Source organism: Falco punctatus (assembly GCF_963210335.1).
Source record: "Falco punctatus genome assembly, chromosome: 7".
Lineage (NCBI taxonomy): Eukaryota > Metazoa > Chordata > Aves > Falconiformes > Falconidae > Falco > Falco punctatus.
In genome coordinates, this window is record NC_137587.1 from 68774885 (window position 1) to 68793803 (window position 18919).

The following is an 18919-nucleotide window of genomic DNA, read 5'->3' on the forward strand; positions in this document are numbered from 1 at the left end:
CAGATGCACAAATAAGGAGAAAACAAGATTTGCTGCTTACTGTAGGGTTTGGGTCTCCAAAGTGTTGTTAAGAGCAGGATGAAGGGCTCTCCCCTGCTCTGTGGACTGTGGGGTTGATGGGGGGAGGGGCATGAGGTCTCTTAGCAGTACAAATGTGCACGCAACATGGGACAGATGCTTCAGCACCCTGTCCTGTCAGGAGATGCTGAAAATGGAGCTGGTGGGGTGAGATGGGAGCAGGATGACCCTCTCCCTGCATGGCTGATTCTCCTCTCTCCCCGAGAGAGGAGGGGGCCAATGGCACCTCATCCTGCTGCGGGCACATAGCGAGAGATGCTGCCTTGTGCAGCACCAGCTGGCAGGGACGAGGACCAGCGTGCCCGTGGCTCTGGTGGCTCTGTAGGCTGCTGAGCTCTGCCCACATTAGGTCAATAAAGCAAAAATTATGTAATTGTTTATCAGCCCTCAGCTTTTTGTGGGGGTTAAACCTGTATCAGAACCAGGAAAAAAGGTTTGTTCCCACGGAGGAGACTCTTTTCTCTGTTCTTGAACATTTATAACTAGTTTGTGTTATGTATCGTAACTTTTTTACTGGGGGGTTGAAACATGATTGGAAAAACTTTATTTGAAAGAAAAAGCATCTCCAGGTTGCTGATGGCATTTGGGACTGTGCTTCTGGCAGTGGAGCATTGCCAGGTGGTATTTCTGCCCGTGGGCAGCCATGGAGGGGCTTGCATGGGTCTGTGTGAGACCCCAGGGCAGGGACACGGCTGGGCTGGTGCTGGGGGGAAGCAAAGCTGTGACCAGCCCCAGCCCCAGCCCAGCAGCCACCGCACGCTCACTTCAGCGGGAGATGGATGAGGTCCCGTGGCACCACTGATGTTATCTTGGAGTCATGACTACTGAGCCATCCAAACCATAATAGCTGCATGGAGGCTTAATGGGGAGATTTATTCTTCGTTATTGTCATAGTTGTCTGTAATGGGATGTACGGTTTTGCCTGTCTCATAAATACCCATAATCTGCTTTTTAGTGGTCAGTATGCAATCCTGAACCGGCCTCGTACAACTATTAAGTCCCTTCTTCCCTTCCAGCCCCTGTAACTTTCCCGGGCTGGCAGGACTGGGTTTGGGGGCTCTGATTGTCATCACTGCTGTGCTGCTGCATGTTGTCAGCCCAGTATGAGTGTGCAGGGTTCCGGCCAGTGTCCCCAAGACCTGGGGCTGCTCCTCAGGGGGACACGTCAACAAGCTGTGTCCATCAGCCTGTACTGGATTTCATGCCAACTGCCTTTTTTATAAAGGGCAAGCAAAGGCTTCTTGCAGAGAAGCATGAATTCTAAAATTGAAGCCTTTGAAAGTGCTCTATTTTAAAAGTTTGCTCCCCAGCAGCATGTAAAACAGCTTTTCCCTGTGGCTCAGTGCAACCCCCCATTTCTGGTGCTTGCAAAAGCCAGTTGCGCTGAAAATATACAGCAAAAAAGCGTCCCCCTTTCTGTTTCCCCAAGGAAGGGGCTGCCCCTCGCCTTTGCAGCCACCGCAGCCCTGCTGCCTTCTCAGGCTGTCCCCATGCGGGGTTTGGGGCCAGATCCTGCCCTGGCTGTGGCAGGTGAGGTGCCCATGCCGGTGCTCTGCGGGCTCTGAGCGAGCATCTGTCTTGCCGGCAAACTTTACCTGGGTGTATGAATAGATGTTTCTTTACATCCCACTGCTGATCCCAGGGTTTCTGGACAGGCTGAACAGCACGTGAACTGGGTATGAGTCAGGTAATGTGCCGTGTACATAAATGCTTCCATTTGCTAATGGTCTCAGGAGCAAAAACTAGTTCTGGTGGAATTATTTTGTTCTCTAGAAGAAAGTAGGTGGCAATGCATCATTATAATGGGGCTGGCAGTCGCCAGGGAGGAGGAGACGGGGGTCGGTGTGATGGCTGCTGCCTGTGGCTCGGGGGGCTCAGCCCCGTGCCCTGCTGCTGGCAGTGCTCTGGTTTGTGCAAACCCCCCCGAGAAGCAGCCCCTTGGGGGTCGGATCCTGCCATGCATTGCCCAGTGCTGCGGCGCGGAGAAGCAGGAAGGGTTTGTGTGTTTTATCTCAGCCTCCTGGGATGGTGAATTGAATGTTTTTGCTTTCCCTCTCTGCACAGAGCTCTTGTCGAGTCAATGAGAGACCTCCACAAGTCTAGCGTGCTGGGAAGCAAGCACAGCAGCCTGGTGAGTGTCCCGCGCAGGGCATTTTAATAAGGCTGGGACAGAGAGATGCATAGAAACAGCAGCTGAGCCCAAGCGAGCCAAGAGCCCAACTGGCTGGCTGTGCTCTGAAGGTCCCTTGGCACAAAAGAGAAACCACTTAATTTACACTGGAGACTTGGCGTTTCTTAGCCCGTTTGCTTTTGAGTCAAGCTCGGGCTGCAAACTGGCTCAGGTGCCCCGGCCGAAGCACCAATCCTGCAGCAATGCTGAACCTGGACTTTCAGGCACGTTTGGTGGCTGAATTACGCCTGCACACTGCGAACATGTGTTGCTCTCTGTGGTGGAATTGTTATTAAAATGAAGAACGGGATGTGCCTAAATGTTAAATCTTACCGAGCCTCGTTAGCATGAAAGCCATTAATGTGAACAAAAGCTGTTTTCAAGGTTGAATTGAGAAGCATCAGAGCATTAGAGTGCTGGGGAGATTAAAATCAGCATTTGTTTGGCTCTAATCTAATGTGCATGGAACAATAAGCATTTGATGACTAATTTTGGCAATGCTGGGTATCTTATCAAAATATAGCTGTTTAATTTCAAGCTTTTCTTTAGGGAGTGGATTCCAGCAGCATAAATCGTACATACATGCTTTGCTAACGCACCGGGCATGCACTGAGCAGATCCCATCCTCCGCATCCAGAGGAGCCTGGGCAGGACACATCTCGGGGTGATGGTCCTGCTGCAGCCTGAGCGGCTCTGCCAGCTCCAGCTTGTGCATTTTCCCTTCCGAGTGGAAAACATACTGGTTTGCTCAAGCAAAGGGAGCGGGGATGGGGTTGGGGCGAGGAGGTGGCTATGCAGGGGCTCCCCCACCGCATAGTGATCGCAGGGGCAGTGTTTTGTGTTTGCCAGCGTTGATTTAGGCTGTGAGCGCAGCCCTGCTCATCCCAGGGCTTCCCAGGCACGGGTGCCCTGCCTCTGGCTGTTGCAGGACCTGGGGTCCCCCTCAAGTCCATGGCTGATACGTACCACGTCCTTTGGGAAGAGGTTTAATCCCCCCTTGGCCACGAGGCTCCTAAATCCCCCAGTGCTGATGCTCACGGGGTGTGGAGGGGCATCAGGACCAGAGCAAGGTTGTACCCACCTTGCAGGGACTTCGGGGGCGACGGCTCTGTCCCGGAATGCACATGGCAGCGTGCTCAGGAGTCTGGCACGGCAGCGAAGCTGGTGGTGGCTTTTTCCTCTAAAATAAGCCCCTGGTGAGCTATTTTGATATTTTCTTCCCTGCTGTCTGCAGGAGGGAGCTGTGAGGAGTGTGCCTCGGTGAGGACGGGGAGGGGGGTATCAGGCAGCCCTGCACTTCCTACAGATGAAGCCATCTCCTTGGTTAAGACGTGCCGAAAAGCAGCTCCGTTTTTTGCCCAGTAACACTTTGTTGCTTTAATGGCTGATTGATACTTGAAATGTCAAACTTGAGCACCGCTGACCTTTCTGACAGAAAATAACTCCTGCCCAGCAGCTCGCAGGGATGTGCAGGCTGCAGGTCAGCTCGAGAGCGAAGGAAAATCACCCCACACAAGGCGGGCACAGGGGCAATGAGGGGGTGGGTTTCAGTTGTATTTGGTTTTCTTGATACAAAAGTGTATGTTGAATTTAACTGGAAAGCCCCGGGTAGGGAATGCTCGCCAGAACCTCTGCCTGCGCCGGGAGGAGGCAAGACAAAAAGGAATAATGTGATTTCGGAAAGGCACTGTCTCCTGGACTGCCACAAAACCCCTCCTGAAAGCTCCAGATTTTCTAAGCAAAAAAATGAGTGTTGGATTTCCTTTTCCCAACACACTTTTTCATGCAAATATCTTTTTTTTTCCTGCTAGCCAACCATAACCCTGCGACTTAACCACGGGCAGAACAATAAGTCAGAGAGTGGTGATGAAAGAGCACTGGTTTCCCATTAAAAAGTTCTCTAAGGCCATGGGAGATGCTACGTGTCATCGCGGTAACCCCAAGAGCTGCTCTAAGTGCCACAGCCCCCTTGTCACCCTGCCAGCACGCTGCTGGGGGGCACAGGACGAAGGAGAAAGGGCTCCCACCGCACTGGGGCTGGGGGGGGGTATTGCTAACCCCCTGAATGACTGCTTCATACAGCTGAAAAAAGCAATCAGATTCTCTGAAAGCTTTCACGACTGAGGCAGATTTAACAGCGCTATATGTAGGATATATAAGATATATAGATTTTTTTAGGGATTACAGTCCACTGTGCTGTGTGACTGCCTATTGCAGCGTTCGGGGCTCTTTGCGCAAGCTCTCCCTCCCGGCTGCTGTTGCCAAGACTCCCGATGCTTGAAAAGATGCATTTAAAAATAAACACATTGAGACAAGAGCTGTGTCCTGCTGCTGCTGGTAGGCAAATGCTGGAGCTGCCAGCAGATCAGAAAAGCCTCCAAAGAGGGGCTGGGTTTTTGCTTTTGGTTCCTTTTCTTTTTTCCAGGCAAACAGCAGCGCTGTTCGCAGGGGGTGTGGGCAGAGCTGGGCCCCGTGGGTTTTGTGTGTGCTGACGGGACATGTGGGTCAGATGCCTGCCCCACGGCATCTGCTCTGCCTGGCTGATGGGGTATGTGGGGTGGGTACCAATCCTCCATCCTCGAGAGAAACCTGCAAAAAAAAAAGTAGCTTTTTTTTTTTTTTATTAATGCCATTACTCATGAAGCTGTTCTCTGCTGTAAAACTGAACGGAAGCCTGAAACACCCACTTAAAAGCTTATTTCCCCACCCTGCAAGAAGCAGGAGCTTACAGGCTGCCCAGGATGGGGCAGCTCTGATCCCTCAGCAGCCAGAGGGTTGCTTTGCTCCTTGTCCCGGGGAGCTCCCTGCGCCGCTCGGGTGGATGCCTCCATATCTTGCTCATGTGATACATGATGCAATATTGCATCTTCAGCCCAGTGATATGTGATGCAATATTGCAGCTCTTGGGGGGCGAAAAGAGGGGTGTCAGCTCTCTGCAACTGCCATGCATGGGCCAGCCTGCGCTCTCAGCAAGGAAAACTTGCTCATCCCTTCCCTGGTACGGGCTGCAGCCGCTCCTCAGCTTCGTCACCTTAATCCAACCCCACTGCGTAGGGGAAGTCTCCTGCTAACCAACCTGCATTTCATGCTCCTGCCCATCTTCTTCCCATATCTGCTTTTGCAGTGGAGCAGGATCAGAGTAAGACATTAATGCAGCTCTGCAAAGGTGCCAAGGAGGGCAGCAGGCTTCACCTGGAGCTGCAAACCGGTCTCCTTGGCTGTAGTATTGTGCCTGGGGGCTTGCCCCACCTCCATGTCTGTGTGTTTTCCTCTGATTTTGAGGAACAGCACAAAACCCAACGCAATGACAGGCACAAACAATCCAGCAGTCCTCTGCGTTTCTCCTTCAATACTCCTTAAAAATATTTTTGCTAACCGAGGGATGCCCCCCCCCAAGGCTGGGTGCCTGGCTCGACACGGGTGCCCGGCGGTGGCAGATATCATTGCTCTGATTATGAAACCTCAATGAGACGCTTTGTTCTTTTGTTTGGAGACGAGGAGCGGGATGGCAGCGCTGCCGCCCCCCCCCCCCCCCCCCCAGGGCTGCTGGGGGAGCAGGGGAAGGAAAGGAAGGGGATGAGATGCTCTGCACTGGCCTGCATCCCTGCTCAGGGCTTCCCAGCGCGCCTGTTTTCTGCGCTCACTGTTGTTGCCAAAGAGATTTCCACCTTCCAGCTCAGGATTTTGGGACACACTTTTCCCCTCAAGCACTTAAAAAAGTAAAAAAATTGCAATGAGCCTAAAAACACTGGAGCAGAGCAGAGAATTTTTCGGCTTTTTTCATGAGGTTAATGCTGATGCTGAATGTCGTGATTGGGGATGTGATTTATTTTATTGCCGCACTTCAAAGTGCTTTATAGGAGTCTCGTTTTTCATGTAAGTTCTGCTCGACCCAAAACAAGGGAGGAGTTTTGTAATGAAAGGAAAAACCAGAGTCCAAGAATAAAGCAGAACTGGAATGAACCTTGGAAATGGTGGCACATTAGTCTGATTCTGGAGATGGATGGAAATGACTCCAATAAATCAATAATATTTTTTAATGCCTCTCAGCCATTGGGAGTGAGGTGATGGAAAAATAAAAATGCCCGTTACCATCAGCAGAACATAGAGAATTACTCAAAAAGTGAGTTTTATAAAAATTATATGTTGTAGGATTGTAAATGCTCTGGATAATAACTTCCAGAATTGCTGGATGTGGCACATGGCGCAGTGATAGGAGCTGGTCCCTCGCTGCTGGGAGTTGGATCTGAGCTGGGGCCGACCAGGGGTATCTGCGGCTTCATGCAAGTGCACCAGGGCAGGCGGTTTGTAGGAGCTAAAATTAGCAGGATTTTTTCATCTTCCAGCATCTTCTGCCTTCCCAGAGAGCAGCCAGCAGCAGCGTGCCTGTCGGCTGCGGGGTGGTGGTTGGGGTCTCACAAGCATCCCTGAAGTCGCCCCGAGTTTCTTCTTTGCATTTTTCTCTTCTAGAGCAGAGAAGAGGGTGTTCATAGGGGGGAATAATTTGTGATGAAAATGATAGGTTCTGAACAAACACAATTTTGCAAAATGTAAGTCGAGTAATTTGTAAGTGAGGCAAAAAAGAAAAAAAGGCAAAGAGGTTTGGGAAAAAAATCTGAGGAGTTTGAAATGCTGTTCATTTCCACAGTTGCTGAAATGCAGACGGAGAAGGGTTTAAACTCAAGGTGAAGACAGCAAATGCAACATTTCTCTTTAAGTTTTGGGGAAGGCCCCATCCCCTGGGTCACGTCGATGCCAGCACAGGCGGGTCCGGTCGCAGCCACCTCTCCCCACATCCTGTGGGACATGAGATGCTCCGGTCTCCGCATGTGAGCCCCCATGCGAAGCCCCCGGCCGCTGTCCCCGTTCCCCTGGCAGGAAGCGTGGGGCAAAGAGGCCAGCGTGGGACCGTGGCCGGGTCGCTTTTTCCAGCCTTTCCTCTCCTGCTTTGTCTTGCCCGAGTCGAGCTCCTCTGGGGAAGGGGCTGTTTTCCTCCCTGACTGGGAAATGTCACACCACCTGCAAAATACTCGGTGCCGGAGGGGAATGCTGAGCTGCATCCCGCCGGTGTCCGAAGCATCCCCCACATTCCCCCTCCTCTCCATCCCCTCCTTGTCTTCAAAAGCCTTCGTGGGCTCGGCCAGGAAATAGGATGTTTGTCCAGTGCCGAGCTCCAGCGTGTCCCCTCCGAGCCCGGAAACCCAGGGGAGCGAAGGACTCTGCAAAGCAGCACACGGAGGGAAAATAAATAAGTAAATAACAAAACTATTTCCCATTTGAAACTGTACCTCTACCGTGGATTGCAGAGGCTGCAGGATACAAGATTTTCATCCTCCTGGCTAGAAATTCGACTTGTTTTCAACAATTTTCCATCATAAAGTGATGTTCCTTGTGAAATCATGTATTTTGCTGGGAAGACTTCCCACATGCAACCCATCGGCCGCCGTCTTTGCAGCATGAGGGCGGTGTATCACCCTTTGCACATTGGTTTTTCATTGACTTTCTTCTTCCCGGCATCCCTTAGGTCACTTGGTGGCCTCGCGCTCTTGTCCGCATCCTTTGGGAGCAGCCGGGTGCTGAGGATATCTTTCCAGATCAGGGCTGTGGTGTCCCTGGCAGTGCAGCCACAGGCTCAGTGCTGCGGCCACCATGGGCTACCAGCAGAAACCAAAGGGCTCCTGCTCCTTCCCCCATCCCCTGGATGCTTCAAAGTGCCATGAGAGAGGTTTAAGCATATATAGTAGGGAAAAATAAGTGGAGGAATAAAGAATAAATTAAAATGGGAAAATAAAGCTAGCATCTGCTTGGAAACTTGAAGTTTTCAGCAAGCCAGAACTGAAACATCACTCACAAAAACACCTAGATGGGATAATGCAATGGGAAACTGGTGATTTTGGGGGGGGCAGAGTATCTTTCTAGGTTTTTATTTGTAGGCAATGCCTCCTGCAGCCCAGTGGGCTCCGTGGGGAAAGGGGTTTGGGCTGAGCGTGGCAGCCCAGGGCCGGCAGCACCTCCATGTGCCAAACCTGGAGGTGTAAACAGTGCCGCAGAGCGAGGAGCTGCTTTCCCCGGGATGCTTTCCAGCCGGAGAACACAACCTCTGCCAAAGCCATCCGCTGAAGGACCAGACACAGATGATGTGGTGAAAGCGGACTTTTCCTGCACGCCCACCTCTTGAGCACCTTGCTCCAGCAACAGGACAAAACGCCGGCAGGAGCAACCTGCTTCAGAGCCTGACAAAGGGGCAAAAGATGCTGAGCTTTTTATTTTTCAACCCCAAATCCCCCATCAGCTCCTTTTCCATGCTCCTCCCGCACTGCAGCACCCTCTCCACCCAAAGGCTGATGCTCCCTGCAGCTGGTGGGGCTGGGACCCCTGTGAGCCCCCCAAGGCTCTCCCACATGGCGCAGGAGCTATTTCTGGCATGGGAAAGCCTCCGCCAGCTGCAAGACCCAGAAATCTGCAGGGAAGGGCCCAGCCGGGAGCCGGCGGCTGCACAACGCCGGCTCTGGGCAGCCTGAGCCTCTTGCCAGGGATTTTGCCGGCGTTTCCGGCCGTCTGCATCCCCGGGGCCGCAGGGCGACATGACGCTGTTTGCAGGAAATACTGACTGAGGCTGAAGGAAAGAAACTCTGGATTTCTCCAGTGAAACAGGCACTTGGGCTTATTGCTTCCTCCCAGTGTGGCGGGGGCTGCGTGGAGACTTGCCTGGTTTTTGGAGAAAGAATAAAATAGGGAGAGCTGGAAAAAAAAAAAGAGGGATGCAAAAGTGCTGAGGTCCTGGAAGCAGCATCGCCCTGGGAGCTGGGGACCACAGCGAGTAGGGAGCATCCATAGGACACACGTGAGGACCCGCGTGAAGGGTAAAAACACATTTCCAGGCTGCTTGGAGGTCATCTGTGCTGGCGCTTCATTTGGCAGCGACTTGTTAAGTTGAATTTCTGGATGCACAAAATATTGGCAGCCCCTTTTCGGCTAACCCCACGTGGCAGGAGGGGTTTCTGCAGGGGGGGGGGGTGGTTTTTTTCCTGTGTGGGGATATGCTACAAGGCATCTGAAAAGTTTGAGTGGGGGAAGGATTGAGCAAATGTCCCTTTTGGTAGAGTTTGGGGCTTTTTTTGCAATAGGTCCAGAGCAGAGGGGCGCAGCCGGTAGAAAGGAGAGCAAAGTCCCGGGATCACAGAGCAAATCTAGAGCTTAAAAATATCAAAATAAATTTTTGTGCTTTTTGAATATTATAAAAAAAATAATTTCAATATGAAAACTCATCTGTTCAGACAAAGGAAAATGTAAGACTTAGTGAAAAACTTGAAAGCCACTCCTTAAGCTGTGGTCAGGGTGTTTTTCCTTGCCCTGCCTGGCTCCGACCGCTTGGGTAGGTTTGGCAAAGATTCACAGCACTTTGTTGGACGTGAGTCTGCATTTCTTCAGAGCAGAAACCTTTCCAGCCAAAAAAAATCTCTCTGCCTTTGTTTTGGGTTAAACCCTTAAGGATCTGTGTCCTTTTTCCTTGCAGCCTGGGGATTGCCAATAGCATTGCATGGCAAACGTGCAGCCGTGGTGCTGCTGTGCATCCCCAGAAGGATGCTGCCAGCGTGTGCTGCTGGTGAGATGGGAATACCGCTGGGATTGTGGGTGTGGTGGGTGGATATGGGGCCAAGGGGAGGCAGTGGGGTCCGTACCCTCGCACAGGTTTCCTGCAGGCAGGCTGTCGAATGCTGTGAAGAATATCAGCACAGCAGAGCTCTGCTGGTGTGAGGTCCATGCAACACGTCCCATGATGTCAGCCCTATAATGCACAGTGTGGGCTTTACCCGCTACTGCTCCTCACTCTGTCTTCTGCCCCACATCCGTGAGTTAAGCCGATGAGCTTGTTCATACAAGCTGGAGGTGGGAACACTACTGTTTCCAGTCTTAAAGCCTTCCCTTTTCCTATTCAGGAGCCACTGCTCAAACATGCCGTGCTCCCAACCGCATGCCCGTGGCTTTGAGTTCGGGGGCAAGCAGGGACTCAGATTTATTTAGGATTAGAGCAGCCACTGGCGCATTTCTCTGGTGTTACCCCTCGCCGAGAGATGCTCTCAGCAGGTGACCCAGCGTTTAAGGACATGCTTACACGCTCTTGTCAATAGATGCTGGTTATGAAGACGTGAGCGGCTGTGAGTCCTCAGGCGTGTGATTACCGGGTGTGTGGATAGAGCTGAGGGCTTGTGTTGCTTTAAGGTGGCTTAAATGCTTATGCTCTTCCACACACTCAGAGTGCCTTAAATCTTTATAGATTTTATCATGAACACCTGCGCTACCATAAGGATTGTTCAAAAGATGACTGAAATGAAGAAGGCAGTCTCTCTTTCTCACTTAAAAAAAGCAAAGTAGTGAGGACAAGCGAAAGCACGCTCATTTCTGTGCATGCAGCTGCAGCGCTTGGACTTGCTCTGGGAAAGCAGGGTGAGCTAGTGAGTCCTTAGGATCCCTGGTCCATCCAGATCAGCCGGTGGGTCCCTGGGAGCATCGCATCAGCAGAAGTGACTGCAGCTGGCCTGCAGCAAGTGCTTCTGCGGTGTTACGGGTTAGCCCACGCAGGGAGACCTCTGCAAAATAAGCTGAGACAGCTGAACGCAACGTGTACCAGCTCTCTGATGCTCACTCCCTGCCTAAGTGCTCTTATTCTGCCCTGATGCATGCTTCCATGTGGTCCAAACTAATCCATTTCCAAGCCATCGCATTAAAAGCCTTAATTCATTTGTCATATGCACATGAAGTAGTAGTGCTGTGTGTTCTAGATAAGCAGTTCATGCTGAAAAGGAGATCAGCTTAAATTCTGCAACAGTAGAGAGCCTTTTAATGCCTTTTGTGAGTAGTACCTTGCACCAGGGAGACATCTTACATTTTTTCAAGGGTGTTTTATTTGCAGGTCTGGGCCGCCTTGATACTGCCATGCCTCGTCAGGCAAAAGCCCTATTGCAACACAGGTTGGAAACTGGAAAGCAACTGGGAAACAGCCCAGGCGGGGCATTTTTGGGGGGCTAAGACCTCTGTGTTTGCCCAGCAGATGTCATGGCGCCCGCAGTACCGCAGCTCCAAGTTTCGGAACGTCTATGGGAAGGTGGCGAGCCGGGAGCACTGCTTCGACGGCATCCCCATCACCAAGAACGTCCACGACAACCACTTCTGCGCCGTCAACGCCCGCTTCCTCGCCATCGTGACAGAGAGTGCCGGTGGGGGGTCCTTCCTCGTCATCCCCCTCGAGCAGGTAAGAGGTTTGGCCCCGGCAGAGGTGACTCTGATCCAGAGCCGGTCCCTAAGTATGGGTGTGTGGATGCTCGCTCCATCCGGGAATCCCCTCCTGCAACAGGATGTGTTGAAGACTGTTGTCCTTTCCTGGGGTTTCCTTGTGCAGGAAAGGGAAGATTTACAGCTGCCTTAGTGAATTGGGTGTTTTCTTTAGGAAGAAAATGAAACATTTGTTAAAAGCGTTTTTGGCATCTCTCGGTGAGCACATGCTGGCAGGGTGGGCACTGGGCACATCTCCACCCTGGCCCTTCGCAGTGGCAGATGCCACTTGGGTTTGTGACCCTGGTATTTGACCGACACAGCTTTCAGAAAGCAAAGGAGTCCCCGTGGGGCCCATTGTCCTGCCAAGCAGGTAGCAGGTCCTCCATTTATTTGAGCTTGTCCATATCATCTCAGCCCTCAGATGTGATGCCCTGGACAGCCTGAGAGGGAGAGCACAGCTGCGCACCCAGTTTTCCTGTTGCAAAACCCCAGGGCTTTTGCTTTGTGCACGGCAGCAGATGCCACCTCACACCAGATTTATTTTTAAGAGTCCATCACCGAGCCATAGCCCCTTACAAGCAGCCGATGCTCAGGAGCCATGTGCTGTGCAGAGGGCTCTGGGCTTCGCTTTGCGGCTCTACCCATCTAAAGCACTTTGCAGGGGAGGAGCGCACACACCTCTGCACTATTAATCCTGTTTGCAGCACATACCCCTTGTCCCCACCGTGCTGTGCTTCTGCTGCCCCAGCTAAGACTTGCCCCAGCGCTTTGCATGAGTACCCATGTGAATCAGCCCATCTCTTGCTCATGCAATTTTAAACTCCCGTAAATTCAGCTGATGCATCAGAAGTCGCCCCATGGGACCGTGCTTGGTGTGCAGCGGTGGCTCCTGGCTGAGCACTCATCCCCACAGCAGATGCAGAGCTGCCTCTCTTGCAGGAAAAGCCAGACGGCAGTGACCTTGAACATGAAATAAATATTACCTTTGCTTTGCTCCTGAAATTTCAGCGCAGGGCACCGCTGCGGGGTACCACGGTTGCACTGATGCTGTTGCTCTCCAGTTGGTGCTCCAGCCTGTGGACTGGCAGCTCTGAGTTTGTACCCTCATCCCATCCCCGGGCACCCTGCCCTCGTGCCATGGCTCTTGGGCTGCAGCAGGGGACACAAATGCTCCCAGTCACTCATTCTCAGAAGGATTTTTGACATCGGATAAGCTGCCGTTGCTCCCCTTAAGGATGCACCTACTCCATGTAACTTGAAGACACGCCACCTGCACGGGGAGAAGGTGTTGTCTCTCAGGCTCCTGGACAGCAAAACTGCAGCACCAAACCCACTGGGAGGGGAAGGTGACAGAGCCGGCCACGGTGGGATGGAGGAGAGCTCCCTTCCGAGCCCCTCCGCACCCCGCACCCCGTCTTCCCATGCCCTGGCATTCCTCTTAGACACTTTCCCCATGAAACATTCCCATCTCTTCTGAATTTCTCTTTAATTTCTGGAGTAGAATCGGCTACAGATGGAAGAAATTATAATCAGCGTTTTAATTGCAGTGCACAGCTTGACTCTTATTAATATTCGAAAAAACAGGAGCTTTGTCTGAGCACTTGGAGCGCTCCAGACTCCATCTCTGCCTCCCTCCCCGTGCCACCAAGCCGGAGCTGGGAGGATGCCTATCCACGCACCACTTGCTTGTGATCCTAAATCCTGAGCTAACAACCTGGTATTGCCAGAAAATTACCCTTTTTTTCCTGGCAAACGTAGCCTAGTCCCAGTGGGATAAAAGCAGAAGGAGCGCAATGCCATTTGCAACCTGTTTTGGAGGGATCGTCGGCTCCGTGCAGAAATCCTGTCAATATTGCACCCAATAAATCCCAGCCGGAGTAGACCTCGGCACTCCATGTCAAGTGGTTGCACACGCCTTTGTACAATATAATAATTTCATTATTTTTTTTTTTTTAATAGGGACTGATTAGCTCATTAAGAGTAAACTAATTTTCTTTGGAAATCAGCAGCCTTCTAATTAATTGGCATCCATATTTAGCAGAACATAATTAAGGTAACCTAGATACTGCAGATCTACTCAGGATTTGATTTGCTGCCATCCTTTTTTTTTTTTCCCTTCCCTATTTCTGCCCTCTGTTCTCCTCAGAAATGTTCACCAGAAACCCCTCTGCTTTATGCTTCAAGTGACAATGCATTTGCATACATTGGGCCATATGTTCCTCTGCCTGCACATCAGAAATGCTGGTTCCTCACTTATTTATGTAACAAACTAGGGGATGTGTAACCACTTCTGCAAGGCTGCGTGGGTTAGAGGGATGGAGCACGGCTGCATTTTGTTCCCCCATCCTCCCTGAGCCTGTCCCCCCACCCTGTGCTGCAGCAGGATCCCAAATTCTGGAGCCTTGGCCACTGGGAACCAACCTCTCCCCAGCACCGCAAAGGTTTTGTGCTATAAATATTCCCAAAGAGTGGGCGAAGGAGAGCTTGCACGCTGATGCCTGGGCTGGGGCTCAAGGAGTTGGTGATTTGCTCCCCAAACCTTAGCAACAGAAGGATTCGGTCCAGGCTTCAGCTGAAGGGGAGAGGAGACCACAACAAAAACCTCTGTGTATTTTGAGTCAGCAATAATCGGTTGGACTCCGTCATCACAAACAAAACCTAGTCCTGCTCAGATAGCATAATTCTGCAGGAAAGCAGCTCAGGGAAGCGATATCCCTGTTTGTAGTCCAGCATGGATCACACTTCTGCTCCATCCACTCTGGACATGCTCCTGGCACCAGCTGTCCCTCACGAGCCATCCCTCACGCTCCTCACCTCGTGAAGGGATGCGTGGGTGGAGAGGGGCTGAGCAAGAAGAACCTGTGCAGTTATAGGAAAGCCAGGATCTGGGCTCCATTTTTAAAAAGTCTGTGCAAAAATCCCAGAAACATCAGGAATGGTGTGGCTACATTTTTTTCAGCAGAGAACGCGCTTAACTGGGGAGTCTGAGATGGGACATTTTAGAGCCCAGACAGCAGTGCTTTCCACAGCACTGCACATCCCTCAGCGCCAACACTGAAACCCAGCATTGCCACCAACATCATCAAGTCACCTACAGAGAAGCCTTCACATCTTCTAGGCTTTCAAATGCTCCTGGTTTTTATTGGTAGCAATGAAGCATTTCTGTTCCTCTGAAAGGAAAGCCACGGCTCTCACATCTGCATGCAACCCCAGAGCTAGGATGGGGCCAAGCAGCCCCAGGAGCACCCACCCTACCCCTCCTAGGGGCTTTTCATCCCTAAGCTGTTGCGTTCAGCTTCAATCTGTTTAATTTCCAAAATGCTTTAGCCTTATGCAAAGGCATGGGATGCCTTAGAGTGCACTAAGGGCCAGGGAAGGAACAAAATACATATAGTACTTTTTGAAGATGCTGTACCTGCAGCCCTAAAGCCAAAGAGCTGTTCTCCTCCCAGTCCTATGGCTGGAACAACTTTTAGCAACAGTTATTAAATTAAAAAAAAAAACCAAGCAAACAAAAAAACCAACAAAAAAACAGCCAACCTGGTGTATTCATGCAGCAGCTCACCTACTGCAACCAGCACCAAGGAAACCCAAAGAGCCCCAGGGCTTTAGGCACCCCCAGAACTTTTCTGACCCTGGGCTGGCTAAAATAGCTGGGGAAAAAAAAGCTCCAGCAGCATGTGGATCTATCTCAGCTGTGCCTGATTTAATTAGCTTCATTTAAACCGGGCTGGGGCTAAGGAGGGCTGTTGGGAGCAGCTCTAGGAGGGGAGGAGGTTGCAATGCAGCTTGCTGGGGTCTCTTAGGGCAGTGTTTGCAGGGGATGGGTGGCTGGCATTGCTTTTGCTGCAACAGGAGGAGCTTTGTTTGTAGAGGGGATGAAGACAGCTCCTTTTCCCCACCAGACAGTGTTATCTGCCTGCGTGCCTGGAGGAAGCAGCGAGCAGGAAGGGGGAGTCTCTGTTTACACGCAGGAGGCTGAAGTCCAAAATTCCATGTGCCAGTGCTGCCTGTTGTAGCAGTGGCTGCCTGCGTGTGAGCTGCTGTGCCCGTGGCATGGGGCTGAGTGTGGGGCAGCCCCCTCCCCCTGCTGCAGGTAGGGCTGCTATGCTACTGGCAGTGGGTGGTCGTGCCAGTGGTGTGCGCCCTGGCATGCAGAGGTGTGAACAGGGGGGTCCTGGGGGGCTGGAGGGGGAGCCAGTCCCTCTCTGTCCCTGTGGGACACTGGTGCCCATCACTGCTGCTGTGGGGGTCTGTATGAGCCTCTCTGGAGCAGGGACAGCCCAGGGAGGTGACAGACCCATTGCTAATCCCTTTGGAGGCCCCGAAGCTCTGCAGCAGCCCTGGGGAGACAAGGACAGGGACAGCAGTTGGGCACAGCCTGTGCTGTGCTGCAGGGAACCGCTTGCCTGTATTGCTTGTCCCTTCGTTACCCAGCACAAAGGGGTACAACAGGGGAGCAGCCCCTGCTTCACAAGGAGCAGTGCCACTGTCCCTTGGCTGCTGGGTTGGTGGCTGTAACCTGCTGCCAGCTGTGTGCCGGGGTGGCAGCTGGCGAGCGGGAGGAGTGGGCTGCGTGCCCCGGGCAGCCTGCCCTGGCTCTGGCATGGCTTGTCTTGGCTCAGGGTCCTGAGGCATCTGCTCTGCCTGTGTGCTCATGGTACCACCCAAGAGACCCCCATGCATGCCCCCCCCTGCCGTGGGGACACCTACTTGCCAAAGGCAGGCAGAGAATGGGCCAGCTCATCACATGGCTGCTTTCCTTGCTTCTCAGAGCTGCTGTGCTTCAAAGTACCTGGAGGTTTTCTGCAGGCAAAAATACAGAATTTGCTCTAGTTCTCTGTACCATGAACCAATTTTCATGTCCTTGGAGCTTTGCTACCTTTAAACTCAGGACACAGGAGACTCCCTTGGTCTGTGCTACTTTTTTTGTTTTCTGTGAATTTTTCTCTGATTCTTAGTCTGCAGGAGACATTTGATTTGACCTAGAGTTGGCCAGGAGGAAAAAAAAAAAACCCAACAAAACAGATGACCTGAGACTTACAAAAAAGCTGACACTTCAGTGTTACAGCTCCACATTGGAACACCATCTGATGTCCTTGGACTTATCAAGGAGATAATGTGAGAGCAGCTGCGGGAAGCCCAGACCTGGGCTCTGGCTGGTTTTAAGCACCTGGATCAGTCAAAAAGTGTTGGTGTAAGATTTTTGTGCTGCCCTGAGAGTTGGTGATGGGTCAGAGGAGGAAACAAGGTTTGAAAATGTGGGTCCTTGGGCTTGGGAGGGGAAAATGTGGATTTTGCCCCACTTAATGCTGCTGCATTTGCAGCAAAACCTGGGGAAGCAGGAGCTCAGCTTTGCCTGGGCCAGCACAGTGCAGCCCTGCCTGCAATTGCCTGCCCCCTCTGCCGGTTAAAATAGAGAGAAACCCTGTCCTCGCTGGGGAAAAGTGGCTTTTTGTTACCAATAAACATGGGTTTATTTTTCCATGGATTTATTATTCCATAATCCAATTTAACAGGGACATTATACAGGCTTTTGTCTTTTTAATTAACAAGACTGAGCCTGGCTACTGCTTTTATGGTGCAGAAAACTACTTCTGCAGCAAGGCTTCAGGGTTATAATCTGTGCAAATTGTTTGTCAAAAGCTGCTGTGCGCCTTGCTTTGTGAGGTTTAGGGCTATAGGGCTCCGTGGGTCCAGTGTGGCTGGAGAAGCTCATCGGACAGTCACCCCAACAGCCCACAACAGTATTTCTATTTAATTTAACACCATTTCTGTCCGCACAGTAGGAGTAACTGATATTTAAACCTTCATCCTGGCAAAAATGGCATGAAGCAATGCTGATTTCTTTTCCCGCTTTATGACTTGCGTGGTTTAGTTGTACGACAAAAAGAGTAAGTCTATAAATTGTACTTTCTTATGGCAAGTGACCTGATAAATCTGTGACAGTTCATTCCAAAGCACCCCTGACCATGGGGTTTGCCAGGGACAGCGATAGCATCATCACTCCGGGGGGAAACTGAGGCAAGGGGACTGGTGATGCTCGCTCAGGGAGCGTGTCACGGGGGCTGAGGCAGAGGTGCCTTCTGACTGCACCGCTGGTGGAGCAGCTTCTGCTGGGGCTGGGATGGCTGGGAGTGCTTGCCGGGCAGAGGAGGTCACTAAAACCTGCTTGGATTGCAGCCTTCCCCGCTTTCCTCCTCTCCCCACTCACGGCGAGGCTGGCTGGGGAAGGTGCCTGTGGACCCGAGGGTGCGGGAGATGCACAGGCAATAAAATTTAAGGTCTAAGCAGAAATCCTGCCCGGTTCGGTGCACCCCTGCCTATTTGCACTGCTTGTTTAAGAACACAAACACTGTTCTAGCAGGGGCTGGGGGAGCACATCTCCATCTCCCTCCCCTTGTTGAATATCCCAGGTGTTACAGGCTGGGAAAAGGGGCGGCAGCTCTCACTTGGGGCATTATTTTCTTGGAGGTGCACATGTAGCTAAACAGCTTCTTCACTCAAGAGTGCCAGAACAGGAGCTGAGCTTTTAGAATTTGTTTACTGGAAAGTTGGCTCTTGGTTTAGTGTTTTACTTACAGCTGCCATTCACAAGAGCAGTCGGGAAGCTTGGCAGTGTGTTCACCACAACCTGGTTACTCTCTGCAGGACCCAGAAGCACATTCAGACATTTCCAGTGCCTGGAGTTAGTGTTTTGATGAACAGTTTTGTTGATGGCATGCGTGGAGTTCTTCAGTGGTTTGTTTTTTTCTTTTTTTTCTTGTCTCTCTTTTTTTTTTTTTTTTTTTTAAATGGTTTTATATTACTGAGAATCCCTGGACCAGCTTCCAGCCAGGTGACTTGTGGGCCCCATCCCTCCCAGGGCGTGATCCGGCTGGGAACATGTGTGGTTTTCCAATCTCCTCAGCCTTGGCTGGCTCTGGCCAAACTGGGGCCGTGCAATCGCGCCCATCTGGTGGTTTGCATCTGCTGGAGGCTGGATGAGCAGCCTGGCAGAAGGGAGGCTGCTGGGGGAGAGCGGAAAAGCTGGAGAAAGGCTTGAGGTATCTGTTTTTATATTTATTCAGTTGTTGGAGAGAAACATCCCCAGTAGCAGCATCGTTCCACCTGCACGTGGGAATTTCCTTGGGGAATTTTTTTGTGCAGCTGCACAAACGACTAGGGCAGCAAGTGCTGTCTCCTGGTGCAACACCTCTGCTGGCCAGTAACCCGTCCCCTCGCGTTCAGGCTCTCACCACTCTTTGCTGGAATAGCTCGTGTTGCAGATGTGATGCCCAGATGTGCCGGAGCCCTCCTCTTGCCCTCCCCCTTCCCACAGGCTCTCAGCTCAGGCTGGTCCCTGTTACCATGTGGGGAGATGTGCAGCCGGCAGCGCATTGTGGCAGTGGGTTT

At 51.7% G+C, this 18919-nt stretch overlaps 1 protein-coding gene across 6 annotated transcripts in view; it reads left to right on the top strand.

Moving 5' to 3' along the window:
- CORO2B (coronin 2B) overlaps positions 1 to 18919 on the top strand; it is a 44027-nt gene that overhangs the window by 11422 nt on the left and 13686 nt on the right. For 2 of the 6 annotated variants that reach the window (XM_080395373.1, XM_080395372.1), the window contains one exon: positions 11301 to 11501. In XM_080395373.1, coding sequence (XP_080251499.1) covers positions 11301 to 11501 — 201 coding nt within the window. Of the gene's footprint in view, positions 1 to 2142; positions 2210 to 4059; positions 9065 to 11297; positions 11502 to 18919 lie in introns of all 6 variants that reach the window. The other 4 variants (XM_080395374.1, XM_080395370.1, XM_080395371.1 and 1 more) reach the window with 4 other exon arrangements.